Source organism: Eupeodes corollae, chromosome 1 (genome assembly GCF_945859685.1).
Source record: "Eupeodes corollae chromosome 1, idEupCoro1.1, whole genome shotgun sequence".
Taxonomy (NCBI): Eukaryota; Metazoa; Arthropoda; class Insecta; order Diptera; family Syrphidae; genus Eupeodes; species Eupeodes corollae.
In genome coordinates, this window is record NC_079147.1 from 3785743 (window position 1) to 3808254 (window position 22512).

General features: G+C 32.9%; 1 protein-coding gene across 1 annotated transcript; it reads right to left on the reverse strand.

The window, feature by feature from the left end:
• Positions 1-1567: 1567 nt before the first annotated feature.
• On the reverse strand, positions 1568-21352 carry LOC129938967 (dual specificity protein phosphatase 10-like). The gene is made up of 4 exons (XM_056046810.1): positions 20430-21352; positions 12310-12426; positions 9112-9336; positions 1568-2377 (listed from the first exon to the last, which is right to left on the reverse strand). Exons 1-4 carry the CDS (start codon positions 20494-20496, stop codon positions 1833-1835), a joined length of 954 nt encoding a protein of 317 aa, XP_055902785.1. The 5' UTR covers positions 20497-21352; the 3' UTR covers positions 1568-1832.
• Between the last annotated feature and the right edge of the window lie 1160 nt (positions 21353-22512).

The window sequence follows — 22512 nt, forward strand, 5'->3', positions numbered from 1 at the left end:
ACCCGCAAAGATCAAAATGAGCTCCATCTGAAAAGTTTATGAACCATATTCCTTCAGTGGAAAGATAATCTAATTAACTGTGAAATCAGACATGAGCTTAGTGTAACCATTCGCGAAAAATGCACTTGTTGAAAAAAAACATTCTATGGCGAACCCTATATGTGCAAACCTTTTCTCCTCAGATCCATTATTTTGGAATTATCACTTATTCTTCTGCGTTTAATTTGCTCGTACCGTTCTTCATTTCCTTGCAAATTAAACCAAATTCCAACGGTGTCCATTTTTGTAATAATTATTTTTGTCCAAAAATTTGATGTTGTTTGATGATATTGTTTTTTATTATTTTTTTTTAAACTGTCAAACAACTCGATACTCGTTCCAAAGTAGAACATTTTTTGAAAATAAGTTGGTATAACTGGCATTCGATTCTACTTTCATACGTGGTACGATTTGAAAGTAGAATCGGAAATGAGTTTCGAATAGAATCAAAAGTAGAATCGAGTTACATAGTAGGGCCCCTGTAGCGCCATCAGTAAGAAATTATTTGTCAAATTACCAAAATCATCCATAATAACTCATTTTAGAATTTTGTAACTTTAAATTTTCAATTAATTTTATATCGCCTTATTAATCAAAAGACAACAAGAACTTATTTTGCATTTATTTCTCTTTTGCAACCTAAAATTTCCAAATGAAACAAAATAAAAGATCGATGTATTATTTTTTTTAATTAAATATTTTATTCTTGTTTTAATTATTCTTATATTATTTTTCTGATTCATCACTTATAAATGTAAATGATCTACTCTTATATATATATGTATATTATATATACATTGAAAAAGGTACTCGTATTTTATTTTTTTGTTGTTTTATTTTTGATTTTTTAAAATGTATGTTTTTGTTTTTCAAAATTGTGTGTAGAAACCTTAAAAATTAATGATTTTGTTTTTTGTTTCTTTTAATTTAGTTAACCATTTAATTCAATTTGCATTTGTGTTCTTTTCATTTTAGTTAATAGCATGACAATAATTTATGAAATCGTTTAAAACTTAAAACAGTTTTATAATATATAAATAATTTACAAACATCAGTGTGTTTACTTCTCATTTATAAATATGCGTTATTATTAGGTAGGTATATAATATGTATAGAATCATAATTATTATTAGCAATAGTTTATATGGTTATGTCTGCAGTTTCATTTAAGGCCAGTGTTGTTTTCTGGTAAAAAAAGAAATAAAAGTATTTTGTTTTGTTTCTAAAATCTGTTCACGATTTAGAATAATAATTTCACATTTTTTCGTTTCATTAGATAATTTTGAAAAATTGTAGTTAAGTACCTAGATCAATTCAATTTGTTTGTTTTTTTTTTTCTTCAAAATTTCCTATCAATTTCAATCGCAAAAATAAACTACCTAAATATTCAATAAATTAAAATTATATATGTATGTATTTATTTATAAACTATGCACAAGAATTCCATATCGCTCATCATTTATAAAGGTATATGTATATTGTCTCGTTTGTTTACAAGAGTTTGAGGGTTGTTTTTTTGTTTTTTCAAAAGAAAGGGTTGGGTAGGGGAGGAGGGAGGTTTTTCTCATTTATACAATAACAAACTTTATCTATTTTACAAAAACTAAATAAGATATTCACATACTAAACACATTTATATCTTCATTTAAATCGAACTTAAAATTAAAATCTAGCAACTTTATGTCTCTAGAACAATGTTTGCATTGGTCTCTCTCCGTAGGACAACCATTATGTTTTGTCTCTGTCTCTGTTTACGCTTCTCTTGGCTTCCTCGTTATGCCTTCGGCTTCTTATTAATTGTTCGCCAAGGATACCAACTGAGGACACTGCTGATCTGGACCCACGACAGTATTATTGTTGGGTGAAAATATACTCGGCACTGTTGTCGATACGGGTGATGACGAACATGATGATGACACTGAGGATGCTGTAGTAGAACTTGGTACCGATTCAGCTGCTTCGGGAAGTCCAGATGATGATGAACAACTATCCGAATCGAAAGTTAGAAACGAAAGCCGAGGACATTGGAGTGTTTCGTCCTCGTCGCTTTCCATTTCGTTGTCGGACGTTGGGGCACTTTGACTAGTTGTTGCATTTGTTGTTGGACTCAATGGCTCTAAGACACCAGCTGCACGTAAACTCTGTTCGAGTTCTAGTAATTGACCCATGAAATTAAGATTGGGTGATATTATTGGTCGAGCTCCCTTAACAAGTTTATAGGCTTCTATGAGGGACAAGGATTTGTAACGCATGGCATAAGCGATGGCGATTGTTGCACTTCTTGAGATGCCCGCATGGCAATGTAGCAGAACGGTTGATCCTTTTGAACGTGCTTCTTCTGTAAATATACAAAATGAAATTTTTAGTTAGTTTTCTTTAAAAAAAAAATTAAATTTTGTAGACAAAAAAAAAAAAAACAATTTTGATTTATGTTTCAGCGTCAAGGTTTAGGTCTTTAATCAAGCTAAAATTACAAAATGCCTATTTTAACTTTTATTAGTTTTCTAAATCCACATAACTTCTGATTTTCTGACATGTTTTAAATAATAGATCTGTTCGCTTAGGTAAGGTAATTTTCTTTTTTTTTTTGAAGACCTGTAAGTTTTAAACGTGTTCTTATGCATTCTTAAAGGCACAAAAGATTTTTAGTAAATACTTAAACTGTTGCTAACTATAAAAATGTTAAACCCTCAATAAGGGTTTTCTAAGCGCCTTTAAGTTGAAGTTATTGCTCATCGTAATTCAAGATATTCATCATCAGTCTAAATCAAAATTTGAACTTTCGAACTGAACCCATTTGATGTCGAAAATACTTCTTAACGATTCTTATTTACATTCCTCTGATTTACTCAAATAGCCGCTGTAATATTTTATTACCCTGCAAAATAAACACAACAAAAGATTATAAGCCTTAACAGCTTTCCTTAAACCGTCAGAAAAAGCCCCAAGGACATTACAATGAATACTGACTAATAAAGACAGTATAATTCATTGACCATTAAAAGTCGATTTTTATTATATTTCTCTTTATATATGTATATCTACGTTACGATTACGTTACAAATGAATGTAAGTATGAAGATATTGATTAAAGTACCAAAATGATTCATCAAAAACAATTAGGAATCCTTTGGCAGTAGCAGCAGCAGCAAAAGAATAAGGGTTCGTCATACTCTTGAATGAATGAATGCGCACAACCGTTGAAAAGAATCTTGGGGAAGACTCCCGAACCCGACGACGTCCTCGTCAACAACGTTGTGAATCATCACCATCATCGTCATCAAGAATAAAAGTACGTGTCTTGGTTGGTCATCAATCGAGTCGTGCCGCTGTAGCTCGTTAAGAATGACTGCATATTTAGCGTATATACATTTTATGACCCCAAAAACAAAAATGTCACTTGCATTCTTTACAAGTGATAAGCTCGAAAATACGATACGACCGATGAACGACGAATAACGAAAACAAAATAAAGCCACGACTACACCTTTTTGATGTAATGTGTGTAACGCACAAAATATGACTCATTTTTGGAAGGTGGTTGGAGGTGGAGGTGGAAGTGGATGAGAAGCATGCTACAATATGGTTTATTTATAAACTTTAAGGCGCACAAACAAACATTAAGTGTTTTTGTTGACAAAAACGATGAATCAATCACTGGCGTTACCCTGATTTAATAACAATTATTTTTGTTTGAATAAATTATTTCATCAAATTATAATTTGCAATTAGTCAGACTTGAACGCACGATTAATTCTTATGATTGTGCAGTCCTTATAAGTTCTCCTCCTATACTCTTCCTCTATACCCCTAAATATGGATCATCATCAGAAACTTTTAATAAAATGATTTTGCAAAAATTGTTAATATCGAATAATTATTATTTGATGACCTTTCATATGGTCTTTAGATTGTTCTTTCCCATTTTGATAAGATAAGACACTTTTGTCAAAATAACAAACATACTCGTACCTATGTTTGTTTTTATAATTTTATAATAAAATTGATAATGATAAAGCTGTTGGTTGCTGATGGCAATTAACTTACTATCGCAGGGTTGGAGTTTTATTGTTGTCGTTGTTGTTGGTATTTGTGTTTGGCCTCTTCTTATCATATACCTACGTTTTAAGTGCCTGTGAGTCATGTTATTATTCTTACATGATTCGTTGATTCGTTGTTGGGGTTGTTTTATTTTTTGCTGTCGAAACTTTATTCGATAAGGAAAATTTAATGTAGGGTAGTAGATGGATAAAGAAAAAAAAATGTATGTGGAACAAAGTAAGTTCCTTGACTATCTAGACACGAACCTGTGCTAGATTTTGTTTTTTTTTTATCGCATTTAACCACAAATAATCGGGGGGAAGAAATCACACAAAACTATTATACCACTTCACCGCTATTTGGAACAAAATATTCTCAGGGCAGTACGACTTCGGAGTTACTAGGTGGTTGTGAAATTCCAATGGTTAACACGAAAAAACCGCCATGTTTTTACTTCCGGTAAAATGGTGGAGGTGATATTAAAATGATAAGCTTTGAGGAAATGGTTCTTGACAAAGTTTTAAAGTTTCATACAGTATTAAATATATGTGTTCGGCTCCATTGTTGGCCCTTTTTTAATATTTGGAAAGAATAAATCTCTTATCGTATAAATACTGTGTAAGAGTAAAGATTATTTTATAAATTATTTACAGTGGTGACGAATTTAAGAAACCTTGAATGGTATTTCTTTTCCTAGTTTATTTTTAAACGAAACGCAAAAAAGTATATAATAATCAAATTATGGAGCAAATTTTCATGAAAACAGACCAATAACCTTCTTGCAGATTAATCAATTATGAATCAGAAATGATAGGTTACGCCGAGGGATGTTGATTGTCAGTTTTGACATTTCTAACATAATAACAGTGTCAAAAACTCTGAATTAATTCATCCACCACTCATTGGCTGCGTTCATTATCATGTTGGATAAGGTATCTTGGATAGGTGGATTTTTAGATACCTTGTTGAACCATGATAGCTATAAAAAAATAAAAACAATTTTCAGCTGTTCACAAAAATTGTTTTAAGATAAAACATCTAATGGATAGTTGAACTGATTCTTCGGACGATGATGAATTGATAGGTGCGTAACAATTAAAAAAAAAAAGATAACCTTCTAAAATTCGGATGCAAATAACTTCTTCATCGTCTATTATGTACAGAACATCCTCAAATACAACTTCAACTAACATTTTGTATCTTTTTGTTTGGCAACAAATACAAAAAATCAATGTTCAATTTTTTTTTTAAATTCAACCATGTGTTGAATCAGCTGTTCTGTCAGATACCTTCATACCACAGAAATGTCTGGAAACCTTTGGATTCTCTTTTTTGACATCTCAGCTGTTTTTGATCAGCTGTTATTTTACACTAACAGAAAGGTAAAACACTAACAGAAAGGTATCCGGATACCCTATCTGTCTGAGATTGAACGCAGCCATTGGTCAGTTTCTGTAATCGTTACATAAAATGTCATAATCATGCTATAGAGAATATGTAAAGAAATCAAACGATTTAATGAAGAGTTGTGAAATTACAAATAGCTGAATCATACTGACAAAGTAGTACAAGTACATATGAACTTATCGAAACTATATTTCAAGCCTCAAGTACCATCAAGTGTTATCGCTACAGCAGGAAAAATTTAAGATTAGATATTACTAAAAAAAGATATTACATTTAATTTAAGGAACCTTCATACTTCTTTTGCCTCAACCAATGGTAAAATCCACTATCATTTTTTAAAATGTAACCAAAATCATAAATCAAAATCGTAAATATTATAACTTATAAGTCTCCGTCTTTTTTTCTATCTAACATTGAAAAAAGCGCCTGGCGTTTGACATCGATTGCTACTGTTTATCGACTCCTTGTCGATATCAAATTCACACACTCCATCGTAGTCGTCGTCTTCCTTCTTTTCGTTATATTGTAATGACGATAATGATGGCGCAGTACAAATGTATCTGGTGATGACTCACCACTGTTGACTTCGTCGTCATTGCTGCCAAAGCCATTTGCCATCGATAATAATCAACGCACATCTGCACCTTTCTTTTATAAGAGACGGTGGAAACCAATCAACCAAACCACCCTTCATTCGCTAGGTCGGTCGTAAAATACCCTTCTTTCAGGTCTTCGTTTACAGTCTTTCTTCTTTTTAGGTAACGATAATGTGGCAACTCTTTCAAGTGCACACTCACCGTTGCTTCTGTTCACCCTCTTGCTCCTTATTGTCTACTCGGTACAATTCGGCTTCAGCCCCACCATTTTTATATTTTTCTTCTTTTTATTCCTCTAATCACCAACCATAAAAATGATACACCGTAACAACCAAACCAACATTAAAAATAGGGTAAATTTACTACGTTTGTTATTATTATTATTTTTCAAGATGACGAGTCAAGAAACAAATAGCGAGGAGAAGAAGTCGAGCCAAATTTGTCGTGCGGCACATGAATCGATTAGAAAATGTTTGGCATTTTGACAACAATTTTATTCAAAAATTGTATTTTTAGCTAAAGAAAGAAAAAAAAATATCTACGGAAATATTTTCAATGAGAAACTACATTTTTTTTTATTTTCTCACTTTGCTACCCCCAACATTTAAACATCGGGCAAGCAGTCTATTTCGAGGAATACCCTTTCGCCGCCGCGGCCGATAGCGCGTTCAACAGAAGCATTTTGAAGCAACAGTGGTTTTCTGGCTCACACAACCTTGAACTCGCCCAGAGCAGCGTGCCACACAGAAAAAAAGGTCAAACTAGCACAGAAGTGAAGTAGAAGTACGATTTCGATTTTGTAGTTTGTTTTCTTTTTTAAATCGTCAAAAAGTTTATTCATACCCCTTGTTTTTCTCTCCATCGCGGTCGTCCGTCGTAGCTCGCTACTTGCGACTCACCATCACAACTTCTCTTACTCTCTTCGTCCCTCTGGCTTATGGAAAGGCATTTGTATTTATGAGATGTTTATTTTTAGTGCATGTGTTTGCGCGCCGAACAACACATGCGCAAAATAACGATTCAGACGATGACTCATGCCTTGAATCTCACCTTCAAAGGTCTTCGTCGTTCGTTAGTGCGGGCTCTGTTGAGCTCTGTGTTTCATGGATAAAACACGCCAGAGGCGGGTAAGAGGGATTATCATAATTTTTTTGAAGTATGAAACACTTTGCAGTACTATGTGATATGTGGAAGAGTGAGTGAGATGGATCGGTGATAATTGCCAAATAATAATTCCACTCGTAGCTCGTAGGTATTGTATGTGCGTTCTTATTATTGTTATTTTAATTTTTTGATTCAAGATGCTGACCCAGAGCGCAGCTGACAGTTATCGTCGTTTGATAGGTGGCGCTGGCTGTTTTAAAGTAGCAACGCGCATATTTTGACAACAACAAACAGAGCGGCATCACATCGGTTGAGCACAAAGTGATTATCTTGGCAGATTTAAAAAAAAAAAAAATAAAAATATATATAAATTGGTTCCGTGTGTAAACACGAAATGATTTCATTGCTCGAGACTTTTATATTAGCGATGAGTCAGTTCGTATAGCTTATAGCTATTAAAGCAGCTGTAGCTAGGTTTATGCATAGATAAATGAAGGAGTGAAACAAAAACGAAATCAACTCGGTCAGTTCTCAGTTGAAGTTGACGGGTACCTGAACTCGATTCATGGTAACAGTAATTATGTTTGAAGTATGAGGGTATACCTACATCTATACCTATTTTGATGACAAATCAACTAGACTAACAGTAGTGAATGACATTTGTGCAAGTAATTAACCGACTTATGCAATATGTCTAATTTATGTAGCTTAGGCGATTCTGAACTCGAACTCATGGGCTTGGAAGGTACCTACCCTATTTTAAATGTGTTTACCTTTAGCTATGAAACATTTTCCATGAAGTAGGGGATTCCCTTTATTTAAATTTAAACCTTTTTTACCTTTAGCTGACTTATTTAACATAGACTATGGCAGGAATCAAGTATGCGCTAGTATCAAAATGAATCCCTTTTCATTCCACATTCCCTGGCAACCTCTTGAAATGTTGTTTAACTAATGCGTATTTTTGTTACTTGATTTTTCAACACAACACTTGTGAAATGGAATTTGTTTTTCAATAACATGTTATTAGTAAACCAATTATCACCTTAGTCGATTCTACATCTTATTTATTACTATCTGAATCATAAATAAAATACTCCATATTAAATGGCGCCCAACAGATATTTGCGTTGTTTAGATTCAACACATTAATATTGTTTGAAGGAATTTGCCAATTAAAATCGAATATTTTACAAAATTAAAACATTACCTAGCAACCGAAACTCATACCTTTCTTTAATGAATACACAAAATATAGAACATGTGATGTTAAACTTGCAGGTACCTATTTGCTTTCCAAGACAATCCCAAGACATTGTGACTACATTGTACCTAAATATCAAAATAAAATAACTTGTTTTTATTTTCAGCTGTCGGTCTTACATTTTTCGCCTTTCCAATTTCTTTAAAGAAAACCAAAATTAAAACAAAAATCAAATCCATATGTTTAAAAGGCAATTTTCGCTATGACTAAATCTTTTACAAACTTTGTGCTGTTGGCTATTTTTAGAAATTTTTTCATTAAGGAATTTATTTGAGGAGAGACTTGGTGGCTTACACACCTCGAATAAATAAAAATTTAAAATACATGTTTCTTTTTTTTGAATATCTCATATTTTATGATTTCAATAAGACGCAAAACATAACATTCTTTTTGAAATGAACGGCAGTTCTTAAATATTAGTCACACAAAATACCCTACAGTATAAAAGACCTGTTTAACTTCTGTAAAATGTTCTTTTTTGTTTTTGGTTTGGTACGAACGACTTGAACATCATCATCCAAAACTAAAAACTAATTTGCAAGTTTAACTCAATTTGTGAGAGTTAATGCCGGTCGTTTGGGATTTATTTGACGACGCAAATTAACATAAATCAAGATTGTTTTGAGAAAGAGTCATCGACGGATGGACGTAATAACTTACCGATGAAATCATACGCCTCTTGGAAGTACTGTTTGATGTTCTGATGGGGCGTGTCACTGGCAGGTATTTGCTTATATTTCATACCCGGTTGCGGGCTTGTATTTGGTGGTTGGCAGGTAACATTCAATACCCAATTTGCGCCAACACCTTCAGGATTATCTGCGTCCTTTCCATTGCCGAGGAGCAGGTGCGGGAATACGGGTGACGCAGGATGAGTCTCAATGTCTGCAAGAGTCACCAAGAATTGAAAAGAAAAAAAAAGTTAAATGAGTAAGACAAATAAGAAAAACATATGTACGTAATATAAAATTAGTATATCTACAAAGAAGAAGAATAAAAGAATATTATTTTTAGAGGCAAAGTGAAGCCATTGGAACCACCATCAGTTCGTCGCAGAATCATTTTCGCCACCATCACTCCGAGACGCCTCGCCGCAGCCGCGTCAATCCCTTGTTGCGACGATGTTTCCCCATAACTCGTCATGTGCTAGATTTCTTAATGACCCCTCAAGCCCGTGCTTCGTCTATACCCTCTGTATACAATGTACAATAATAATACACATCTTTCAGATGGCCCCTTGCTACAGAACCAGCACACCATGGATGACGACGATGAGTCATATTGAGAAGCAACGAGTGGTGTGTTAACTCACAGACTGTTCTGCTTTTCTTTTCATTTATTTTTTTAATATCTGCGCTTTTGTGAGTAAACAAACTACGAGGGATAAAAATAACGAATCCGAAGCAATAATAAAATAATATAAAAGTATTTATGGAGCTGTGCTGCGCTGTTTGCCTGTTACGATGTCGGGATGTGTCGGGAGTCGGGGGCCAAATTCAAGAATGAGAATTGCGTTCGGGAATGGAGGCTAGGTTAATTGAACTTATGAACCGGTGACGTTTCATTGAGAGAAGTTTTCTTTCATTCGAATTTTCCCCCATAACCAAGGAAAAAAAAACATTACCTTAAGGGAGAAAATACATATACAGAACGGAAATCACCACAGGAGTTTATAAGTACATATGGTACATTACATATGTATGTACGTACAGTACATGTACTTATAGCAAGATAGGTAGGCTTAATTTAATAGATACAATTCACCCATCTACAAAAATACTTTTAAGGGCATTGTCCAACATTTGTATGTTTTTAAATTCTACTATGCAAATGTGGTCATGTGAAAATTCTCCTCCGTATTCATAAAATTCGATGGATTTCGAGAATGTCAAATTATGGATTAGGAATGTTCTGTCATAAACTCGCACAAAGAGTATCAATTTTGGATTATCCAACATTAGTTGTCAAAATAGTTTCTAATAACCTGAAATTTGACAGATGATTTGCTCATAGCTAATTCTGTCAAAAATGTCTAAGTTTGGGTAGGTTTACGCGACATAAGGGACATGAAAGGAAGGCAAGTTTCTAGTATCTGATTAGCCAGCTGTCAAAAAAATGCCTTCCAATTAAGGTAACTTTATTGGAAAGTTGTCTGGAAAGTTAGTCAAAAAAAATCTCCCTAATGGCTGAAACACATACACGCTTCAGCTTCGGCTTCGTCTGCATTACGTTAGGTCTGCTTCGAGGTTGCTTTGAATGACATTTCTATTATTTCATGCCTCCAAAGAGCAAATATTTTGTTTGTTGACATTTTTTTACAGCTGATGAGCTGTCAGACAAAGCAAATGTTCATATAATTGAACTAAAGCTTCAGTTTGGAGTCACATTACGTTACATTACGTTCTTTTCCTTACGATTGTCAAACGAAACGTGAGGTCGAAGCTCCATTGTGATAGCATGCATTGAATTCCTATGGCTGAACTCGTAAACGTCAGGCGAAGCCGAAGCTGAAGCGTGTTTGTGTTTCAGCCATAACTATCAAGTCAAGTCAACTTATGTCAAAATGACAGCTGATCGTGTTTTTTCATTCAAGTGAAAGCTGAGCTTTACTACTCTATAATTTATTTATTTTCTGCACAATTCCATTTAATGTTTTCTGTAAAAGGGCTCCTTGTCAATTTAAAAAAGAAACATGTAATATTTCTCTAAAATACAAAAGACAAATCGTAATGGACTTATAGCTTGTCTGGGGAGAGTTTTGTAGACAATAGTGTGTCGGGTAGTTCTTGGACTATGAACTTAAAGTAGAGATTTGTGAAGTAAAGTTCTTAATTTGATTTTCATGCATGACACTTGGAAAACTAACTAGTTGCCTGGTCAAAATTTACGTTCAAAGAATGAAGTTGACTGTTGGTAGGTTCACGCGACATAAGGGACTCTAAAGTAAGGCAAGTTTCTAGTTTCTGATTGGCCAGCTGCCAAAACATGCTTTCCAATTAAGGTAACTTTATTAGAAAGTTTTCTGGCAAGTTAGTCAAGAAAACTTATGTCAAAATGACAGCTGATCGTGTTTTTTAATTCAAGTGAAAGCTGAGCTTTACTACTCTATAATTTATTTACTTTCTGCACAATTCCATTTAATGTTTTCTCTAAAAAGGGCTCCTTGTCAATTTAAAAAAGAAACAAGTAATATTTTTCTACAATACAAAAGACAAATCGTAATGGACTTGTAGCTTGTCTGGGGAGTCTTTCTCTAGACAATAGTGTGTTTGGTAGTTCTTGTACTATGAACTTAAAGTAGAGGTTTGTGAAGTAAAGTTCTGAATTTGAAATTCATGACACTTGGAAAACTAACTAGTTGACTTGGTCAAAATGTACGTTCAAAGATTGATGACTGCAAATGAAGTCCCTTGTGTTGCCCTTTTTCTACGGGAAATAAATAATTCCCTTTTATAATTGATCTTTTTTCCTAAAACATCGTGAATTTCAAGCTAAAATTATAGAATTCTTCTGAAATGAGTCTTTGATATTTCCATAAATTTTTCAGGTATGAAAAATCTAATTCACACAATAATTCTAAACTAATTATTTCGTGTTTATAGCTATGAACAATATACATAATGCATAAACCTTTATGACTATCACGATTTGCAACTTTTGAGTGGTAAAATTTCAAAAGAGAGCAAAACATGGTGTTGGGTGATTCCACATTGACACGTAATCGGTAACTCCGTTTCAAAGTTCGTGTCATATCCAATTAATGTAGTTTGATGTGTCACAAATTTCACCTTAAATTCTTCTTTTTTGCAAATATGTATGTACCTTTAGATAGATCTTTTATTTAGGTATAATACTCACCATATATGGCTGGACTAGAGCAACTCCTCATTAAAGGGGGTACTCGACTACCGGAGGCTTCTTCTTCATTCGAACTCGTCGACTGCCGTTTATTACTGTTGTAGTCCTTATGAGTAGCTAAAAAATACAAAAAAAAACAATAAAAATAAATAAAAAATCATGAGTAATATTCCAGTGAATGATATGAATATTGATTTTGTTTAAAGATAATTCAAAGCGTAATACGGTTGAGTTTGGAATATAACGACTCATTCATCCAGAATGTCAATGAAAATGATGTTAATATTATACGTTTCGTTTATTTCGTGTGAAAATTCATTCTAAATGCGTGCGCTTTGAAAAATTGGATGAGTCAGAATACATTTATTATTTCGTACCTACTCACAAACAATGTACTACTCGACATTCTTTTCTAAAGAGCGACATTGTTCGTCTATTTGAAGCTTATTAATTTGTAATAAGAGGGGACTTTAACATTTAATTGAAAAAAAGAAAACAACCCTCAGTTCTCATACAATTTAAAAATGTTACCCCTTTCCAGTTTTTTTGTTTTTGAATTGGTATTGTATTTCTGGAACTAGACAAAATCCTAAAGTCCCTCATGTTTGAGTATTTAAGTATTTCAATCAAAACAATCCATATGGGTAAGAATAACAAGGAAAATATATTTAAAAATGTTTATTGAATAATATTTATGTTAAACACTATACAATTGTACATAAATCAGTTAAGACAGAAAAATATACGAATGTGCGACTGATTAGATTATCACTTATCAGGGTCAATTAAGGTCTGAAAGATTTGACTTTAAAACAAAAAAAAAAAGTAATTGCGTCAAACTGATTTTTGTATTATATATTTAATCATAACAGAGATTAGTTTTAAAGTACTTGTTTTGGCGTGTATAAAATAAATTTATATTGAATCATGCCTTTTTTTAAAATTAAAATTTATGAAAGATAATAAAATTTCATGTGTTATGTATTTGGAATATTTATTTTATTAATTTGAGTCAAGCTTATAAATAACCTAAAGCGTTAATAATCGTATCGTGAATTTTGAATTTCAAAGTGAAGATGTGCTGTTTTTAGTTTTTTTAAGCTATAACTTAACTTAAGGCCCACATAAAAGCTCTTTAATGTACAAGAACTAACAATTTTGATTTTATTAGACTTCAAATTAAAAGGGACGAAGGATTCGGACTCAAAAAGGGAAAAAGTGACGAAGAATTCTGGACATTGGTTCAAAGTGCCCGTAATTAGTGCGGTGATGAGGGATATAGAAAAGGGACACAGATCGAGGATTATTATATGATTTCTTATGGTTTTTTATTTTAAACGGTGATTTTTTAAGAGCTTGAAAACTTAAAAAAAAAAAAAAACGCATACAATTTGCAAAATCTCATCGATTCTTTATTTGAAACGTTAGATTGGTCCATGACATTTACTTTTTAAAGATAATTTCATTTAAATGTTGACCGCGGCTGCGTCTTAGGTGGTCTATTCGGAAAGTCCAATTTTGGGTAACTTTTTCGAGCATTTCGGCCGGAATAGCCCGAATTTCTTCGGAAATGTTGTCTTCCAAAGCTGGAATAGTTGCTGGCTTATTTGTGTAGACTTTAGACTTGACGTAGCCCCACAAAAAATAGTCTAAAAGCGTCAAATCGCATGATCTTCTTGGCCAACTTACCGGTCCATTCCTTGAGATGAATTGTTCTCCGAAGTTTTCCCTCAAAATGGCCATAGAATCGCGAGCTGTGTGGCATGTAGCGCCATCTTGTTGAAACCACATGTCAACCAAGTTCAGTTCTTCCATTTTTGGCAACAAAAAGTTTGTAAGCATTGAACGATAGCGATCGCCATTCACCGTAACGTTGCGTCCAACAACATCTTTAAAAAAATACGGTCCAATGATTCCACCAGCGTACAAACCACACCAAACAGTGCATTTTTCGGGATGCATGGGCAGTTCTTGAACGGCTTCTGGTTGCTCTTCACACCAAATGCGGCAATTTTGCTTATTTACGTAGCCATTCAACCAGAAATGAGCCTCATCGCTGAACAAAATTTGTCGATAAAAAAGCGGATTTTCTGCCAACTTTTCTAGGGCCCATTCACTGAAAATTCGACGTTGTGGCAGATCGTTCGGCTTCAGTTCTTGCACGAGCTGTATTTTATACGGTTTTACACCAAGATCTTTGCGTAAAATCTTCCATGTGGTCGAATAACACAAACCCAATTGCTGCGAACGGTGACGAATCGACATTTCACGGTCTTCAGCAACACTCTCAGAAACAGACGCAATATTCTCTTCTGTACGCACTGTACGCATTCGTGTGGTTGGTTTAATGTCCAATAAAGTAAACTGAGTGCGAAACTTGGTCACAATCGCATTAATTGTTTGCTCACTTGGTCGATTATGTAGACCATAAATCGGACGTAAAGCGCGAAACACATTTCGAACCGAACACTGATTTTGGTAATAAAATTCAATGATTTGCAAGCGTTGCTCGTTAGTAAGTCTATTCATGATGAAATGTCAAAGCATACTGAGCATCTTTCTCTTTGACACCATGTCTGAAATCCCGCGTGATCTGTCAAATACCAATGCATGAAAATCCTAACCTCAAAAAAATCACCCTTTATAAACTAGACATAACTTTGTTATTTTGAATAAAATAAAAAGCTAGTTTCAAAGCCCTATTGAAGAATTTATCTCAATTACGAGCATATTGTCAAGTTGAGCTTTTGTTTTTCAGCCGCACATCACGAATGTGACATGTTGTTTTTTCCTTTTATTTTGTTAACGTAACGTTTTCTCTATTATTTTAAGAAGAGGTTTTCATTAAAGTACAAGTGGCATGATGGTTAGTGCGTTGGACTGTCATGCCAGAGGTTTTGGGTTCGATCCCTGCCTATGCCATCTTAAGTCTTTTCACAGGTACTGCCTCTTGCGAGGAATTGACAAATTCTCCAAGAGTAACTCTTGTTATGAAAAAGTGATCTCTCAAATTAGCCGGATGCGGCCTAAAATTGTAGGTCCCTTCCATTTCTGACAACATTACACGCACACAGGAATTTTTGAGGGTTGTAAGTCACTAGGCCCTAGTTCTCAACGGACCCAATTTTTTTTTTTTTTTTTTATTAAAACCCCATTTTGTGTTAGCCAATTATAAACAAAAATATCTTCCAATGAAAATCAATATATCTCTGGCAACTCTTTAAATATATTTATTTACACATCACGTAAAACAGATTTACATGATATAAGCATGTCTGCTCTCAACAACAAATTACTATTGACGTCATGAAAAAAATATATAAAAAATATATTCACTTCCAAAAGGAAAATTTACATTGATTAACAGATAAACAAGTACATACATTTAGGTACTGCTCGTATGTAGGTAAAAATATATAAATGAATCTACTCAATGTAATAATAGTTTTAATTATTATTCTATTCATGTCATTTCCTCAATCTTTAAAGCAAAATTTACTAACCAAGTTAAAAGGTATCCCTTTTTAAGATCACTTTTTGTTTTTATTTTTATATGCACCTACGTTTGAAGCGAAGGGAAATGTTTACTGTCCTTATAATAAGTTTCTAGAAGCTTTTCATTGGTCTTACAAACAAAATTCAAAACAAATGAGAACTTAGGAAAATTTGAATGGCTTTCATTTTGTATTGAAATTGTTTTTCCCTTTTTTTTTTGTCAGCTGAATAATCTTCCCCAACTTCCGGCGCGTTGTGCGCACGGGCTTCAAATTTAAGGATGAATGAAGAACATACTTTTACTTCTCAATGAAATAAATTTAACACTTAGTCACGTCAAAACTCAAACCACTGAGAATTTTTTTCGAACCATATTCAAATTTATGTATTTTAGATCGAAATATAAATTCCTTCTTTGGAATAAGTTTAAGCCTTATGAATTTTTAAACATGGTGGATAAAGTATTTTTGCATAAAATATATAAAAGATACAAAACAAAAAATGTGGCTAGTTGTTGACTCATTTGTTTTGTGTGATTATTATTGTCTATATTATAAAACAAAGTAAATTCTATATTACTTGATGACCTTAAGTGCGTATGCAAAGTAATAGATAGATAGTTAGGTATAGGGGAGATATATATATTTTATTTGTGTTTATTGTAGGATGTTATTGCAACTTTCCTATTAAATAGAATGTCACAAATCATTGTAGATAAACAAGTTCTAGTTTCAATAATATGTTTTTCCTCTAATCAAAAGAACTTATTGACAAGGTCTTAAGTTTCAATTTAAAGACTTTGTTTAGTTATTGTCCATATCTAATAGAGTAGAGGAAACTTGAATTTTTGTTGAAGTATTGTTTATCAATTAAATTAATTGCTTTATTCTTTAAGTGGACATAACATGGCCAATATCGAATGATGAACGGTCATTACAGAATTTCCTCATGTTCCTTAAGTTTGCAACGATATCAGTGTATACCTATTTTACAAAGACAAATTTGCATGTTAATTATAAGTTTAATAAGTATAAATGTGTTTTTAATAACTCACAAATCAATCGAATTGTGGTGTGATTTTATTATGAGTTATCAAGAAATTTCCTTATTTTTACAAAAGTTGTTTTTGTTTTTCAATTAATACTTTACTATTACTTCCGCACTTCATGAATTTAGTTATTTAATGAAGTTATTTAAATCGTTATGTTTAAATAATTCTTGTGTATTATTTACACAAATGACAACTTGCAAAATAATGGATCATTTCCTTTAACCATAGTTATAGGTAGTAAATGAGTTTTAAACATTTTTTAAAACTTAATCAATCATGGAAAATCATATGGGAAATATGTACATACATATTACTGAAAATGCGTGACTTATTTCATTCAAATACATTTTTAAATTCTTTAAAAAAGATTGTGCCACATATCTATATGAAGCTATAGCAGACAATCTCATCTCTTTTATATAATAATGAACTTCATACCTTCAAAGAGATTAATATTGGATTATTTTTGAATTATTTGTTCATCTGTTTTATGGCGTCAACTTTGTTTAAATAATAATTAATAGCGTGAAAATTTCAAAAATAACGGCTGATGAATAAAATCACGTATAGTATTGATTATTATCAACTATCTTAAAAATGTTACAAGTTAGGTATCTCGATTTATATTGCTTTACTATAAAACAAAGCACGTATTTTGTATTACTTTTGGTATTTTAAAGTCTATAAAAGAAAATGGGTATATCTTATACAAAAATCTAATCTATATCACATTTACCAGCTGATTCATTGCATTTTTTTCACTCTAGAAAAAATTTAAAAACAAATAAGAAGTCACGTCATTGAAAAACGTGCGCAATGCTTGCATGAAGTTGCATTCGAAAGAGGTTTTTGTATACTAATTGATAACAGAGCTATAAAAAGTACACAGAAGATATCATCAAAATGAATATTATCATGAGTTTTTTTTGTTGCTTTTTTCACTTGATTAAGAAATCAAATATTTAAAGAAAACAAGAAGATAAAAGATATAGTCAAATTGATGTGTAGATAGATAAATACTTCAGGCAAGAATTGTAACAAGATGCATAGGAATGAACAGGTAATAAGTAAATTTAACTGTTTTATAGAAGTTTAAAGGATTTAGGTTAAATATTTTCCTTAATAACAAAATACTCTGATATAAGATATTTTATTAGGCTCTTTTGGTCTTTTTGTTTTTGGAATGCAGATTAAAAACTTATTTCGTTCTTTTCCCAACGTTTCGTTAGTGTTCCTTACTTCTTCAGGTGTGTCTTTGTTCAATATTTTGTATTAAATCTCATTAAATCTATCAATTTCACACCTATTACTGCATCCTTCCAACGACACGGCGGAGCTGATCCTGAAGGCGATTTTTCATAGAGAGAACTAGTTTTGAAGTGACTTCCGGAGAAATTTTGTCCATTATATTATTTATTTTTGATTCTCGGACCTTTCTTCCTAAATAATTCTAAATAAAATAAGGTCTAACGATTGGGGAGGATGATGCAATTGTGATTTAACATCATAGAGAAGCCACTCCTTTACTTAACCCTTATTTGAGGCCAATTTTTAAAGCGCTGGCTTTCAAATTTTCTTTTAAAATTTTTAAATATTTGTTTTTATCCATTGTTGTTTCTATAAAAACTAAATTTGCCACACCATTGGACCCCGTAGCTCCCCAGACCATAACATTTCCGCCTCCATGTTTCACTGTGGATTGCAAATTCTTCACATCTAATGCTGTGTTTGGTTTCCTCCACACAAATCTGCAACCGTCCGACCCAAAGACATTAAACTTGCTCTCGTCAAGGTATAACACATGCTTCCAAAAATCATCTGGTTTCGAAACGTATGCATTCCCATAGTTTAAGCGTTTTGAACCGTTTCCTTTTGAAATATAGGGTTTTTTTTGTACCGTGCGCTCATTATATCCCTTTGAATGCAGAAAGTTCGGAACAGTTTGAGGGTTAAGTGATATTCCATCATTTGCTTGAATATCAGCAGCTATTTAAGGAGCACTTAACTTGGAATCAGCCTTTACCATTCTTTCAATTTTTTGTTCCATATGAGCATCTAGAATTTTGCACTTGAAAGCTTTTATTTTTCAAATTATTTTTTAATACATATTGAGCTGTAGACCGTGGTTTACCAATAGTTGACAATATCTCAGCATTACTTTTTCCGTCGTTTCTTAGTTTAAAAATCAGTTTTCTTACTTCAAGAGGTACTTTTTTATGAGAAGATTCCATTTTCAAAATAAACTTCGCAAAATAATACAAAAAAAAAACAATTGAAAAGATCAATACACCACGGCATACTGAGCCTATTTCTCTCAATATCATTACAGTACACAATTTACATTTCAAAAAGAACCGTTATTTCCATTTTGTTAGAGAATAGAACAGTGTACGAACATTTGATTGATGTACGAGCAATTTTTTGACATTCCTGGCAAAATTCTACTAACGGAAAAAAAAACCATGAGGCAAAACTCTAACATTTTGTTGCATTTCCTATTATACATTATAATTGTATCAAATAAAGTCAATAAACTCAGATTTGTGGTAGGAAGTTCATAGTGTAAGGGAAACAAATTTATTTTCAATTGCTAAACGTGCAATTTTAAGTTTACAAAATGTGGCAATGAACGAAAAAAAGTTCTTTAAAATTGTATTAAGTTGTTATCTACCTCATCTACGTCTGGTTATTGATTATGACATAGATATTTTATTCTTTTATTACCTTCCTACAATTATTTGACTCATAATTCGAACATACTAGCTACTTTTAAACGAGTTTATTAAAAAAGTGGCGCCCAACGCGTAGCTATTTTAGGGTTTTAACTATAAATAAGTTCAAAAATGCTCTCAAAGGTGCCTCATATAGGTTTATAAATAAGTTGCTAATTATTTTATTCTCTATGCTTATCAATTGTTTGATAAAAACCATCGATAGACAAGTTTTAAATATACTTTATAAAATGAGGCTGATGAGTAGTTTACCCTATACCTTACTGAATCGATATTTCTTCCCTAAATTCTTGCCGCAAAGCAGCTGTTTGGTAACCCTTTGATAACTATTTGTACACACATTTTAGATACCCCCTCACCGTCCTTGTCGTCGTCTACGTCTCTTCTATACACATTCTGTTAAATGAAAAAAAGAGCGATCTATTCAAGTATTTCTTTTATTTTATTTCATAAAAATTTTGTTTGCAGTATGTAATCTCTCCACATTATCGACAATCTACCTATCTCCCTTCACAGCATTGCTATTCTCCTATTCGATCCTGTCCCCGGTGTGTAGTGTATTCGTTCAATTCAAATAGCAGCGAAATTGCGCTCGTTCAACTGAGTTGTCGACGACAACACTACGCTACGCTACGACTACAGCAGCGAAGTGATGAGTAATCATCAAGAAGTGGAGTAAAAATAAATAAAAATAAAACAACACACGAAACAACAAAATAGCAACAAATAATAATTATTCAATGTTGTTAGCATTAAGTATGAATGTATCTATAGTTTTTTTTATTTCTAATAAGAAATTTTGTTTAAACTAATTCATATAAAAATTATAGGAAAGTACTTACGAATTATACTGACAGGCCTAAACCTTAGAACTAGGCACGGCGATTCTCGTTTAATCCTCATTTTCATTTCACTTTTATGAGTCACAGCGGAGCACAGCAGCAGCAGTGATTTTATGTTCCTTAAATTTATGTTTTATGTTGGTTTTTGTGTTTAATTTAAACTAAAATAAAACCTTTAGTTATGCACTACCACACACACTGGCACTTGTATATGCATACGAGTCGATTAGCATTTGTGTTGGTGGTTTGACTCGATTAACACGATGATTGATATTAAAATTTTGAATTAAAAAGAAAATATCAAATCGAATATTTGTTGAATTCAAATGCTTGCAAGAAAATCCACTAATAAAATGGTCTCGGTACGGTACTCGGTACGGCGGCGGGCGGGCTAGTTTTGAATTTTTGTATTTTATTTTAAAAAAGAGGTGAAATCGTTGCAAGGCAAAATATGCAGGCACTTCTGGTTTTGTTTTGGGTATTTTCTTTTTCTTAACTTTATTGCGCGATGGAGAGGGGGCCCGGGGCCACGTAAAATATGTTAGATTTTCTTTTTAATGTAAATCAATGTTATAAAGTATTATTTTTGAAATATTTGTTATAAAACGTTTTTGTAACACAATTTTAAGTTCAATTCAGTGTATTGAACATGAATAACATTCAATCTCAATCAAATGGAGGTAAATTCGATTGTAATGTAATTTTTTATAAAAAAAATCTTATTTCTTCTGTGGTTACGTCGTCGTCGTGAATAAGTGTTGCCAAGTCGAACACACAACAGACAAGACAAAATATACACAAAATTTGTAGACACGAACGAAACGACACGGAGTGGAAATATTGAGGCAACACTCCGTAGAAACTTGTTCACTCGATTACGGTCGACAGACAAGTGCTGCTCTTGCAGTACACGAATTACGAATGAACGGAGAACGAAGCGGCCGAGACGAGTTCGAGACTGCGAGTTCGAGTTTCGCCGTTTTGCACGTCACGACGAAAACAACATACCGCTCCGCTCGTCGCCTTCGCGTAGATTCTGGTTCTTGCTAGAAGGTGTGTGAGTGATGTGCGGTGGGTGTGTGCGTTGAACAGTGGGAAAGATTGATTCAATGAGATTTCCAACAACTTTAATAAATGAAAATTCTTAAAACATACATTTTAAACACAAAATTAAAAAAAGGGGTGACTTTCTATTACCTAAGGAAGAGTATCCTTCTGACTTTTTTAACACTTCAAAAGGGGTCGACGTAAATAGGTATAAAATAATAAGGCGAGGAAAAACGTTAAATCATGAGAAAAAATATTTTGTTTTTTTCGGGTTTACTTTTTTATTTTTGTTTTTTTCTGAGCCTCTGTACAAGCCTAAGACAAGATTTGTTAATTGAAAGCAAGGCGTACTAAAAGAAATATATGAATAAGGGCCATGTGCCACCCTCCCCTTGGGTCATTCTTGAAATTGGAATGGATTCGATATTGAGTATATATAGAGAAAAATATCAGATTTTAATATTTGTAAAAACACAGGTACTGTAATTTAATTGCTTTTTACTATTTTTTAAATGGTAGTACACCCTTCTTTCGAGGTTTTTCTATCAGTGCATATTATAATTAATTATATATAAATGATGGTAAGTTGTTTCATGATGCGTTGGACTGTCATGCAAGTGGTCTTGGGTTCAATCCCTTTGCGAGGAATTGACAAATCCTTCAAGAGTAATTCTTGTCATGAAAAAGTGCTTTCTCAAACTAGCCGTTGGGATTCGGCCTTAAAATTGTAGATCCCTTCCATTCCTAACACCAGTACTCGCACACAGGAATGGTTGAGAGTTGTAAGTCACTAGGCCCTGGTTCACAACGGACTGTTGCGCCACCCCATTTGCTTTGATTTGAAGTTGATTCAAAGGTCGTTGAAATGTTTTTTGCTTATAAAACTTAATAAATTTGCATCTGGTACGCTTGAAATTTGCAATATTCAAGCCTACTTTTTATTAATTTTAAATAAAAATGTGTATCCAATCAAGGCACAAGTAGGTTACATAATTGAAATAAGTCATGACACGAAAATCTATCCAATTTCATTAAT

Excerpts from the sequence above, each read along its gene's own strand:
- LOC129938967 (XM_056046810.1), bottom strand. The coding sequence starts at position 20,496 with ATGAAAATGAGGATTAAACGAGAATCGCCGTGCCTAGTTCTAAGGTTT. Across the intron at positions 9,337-12,309 it reads CTCTAGTCCAGCCATATATG|ACATTGAGACTCATCCTGCG; the intron begins GTGAGTATTATA and ends TGACTCTTGCAG. Across the intron at positions 2,378-9,111 it reads AGAGGCGTATGATTTCATCG|AAGAAGCACGTTCAAAAGGA; the intron begins GTAAGTTATTAC and ends GTATATTTACAG.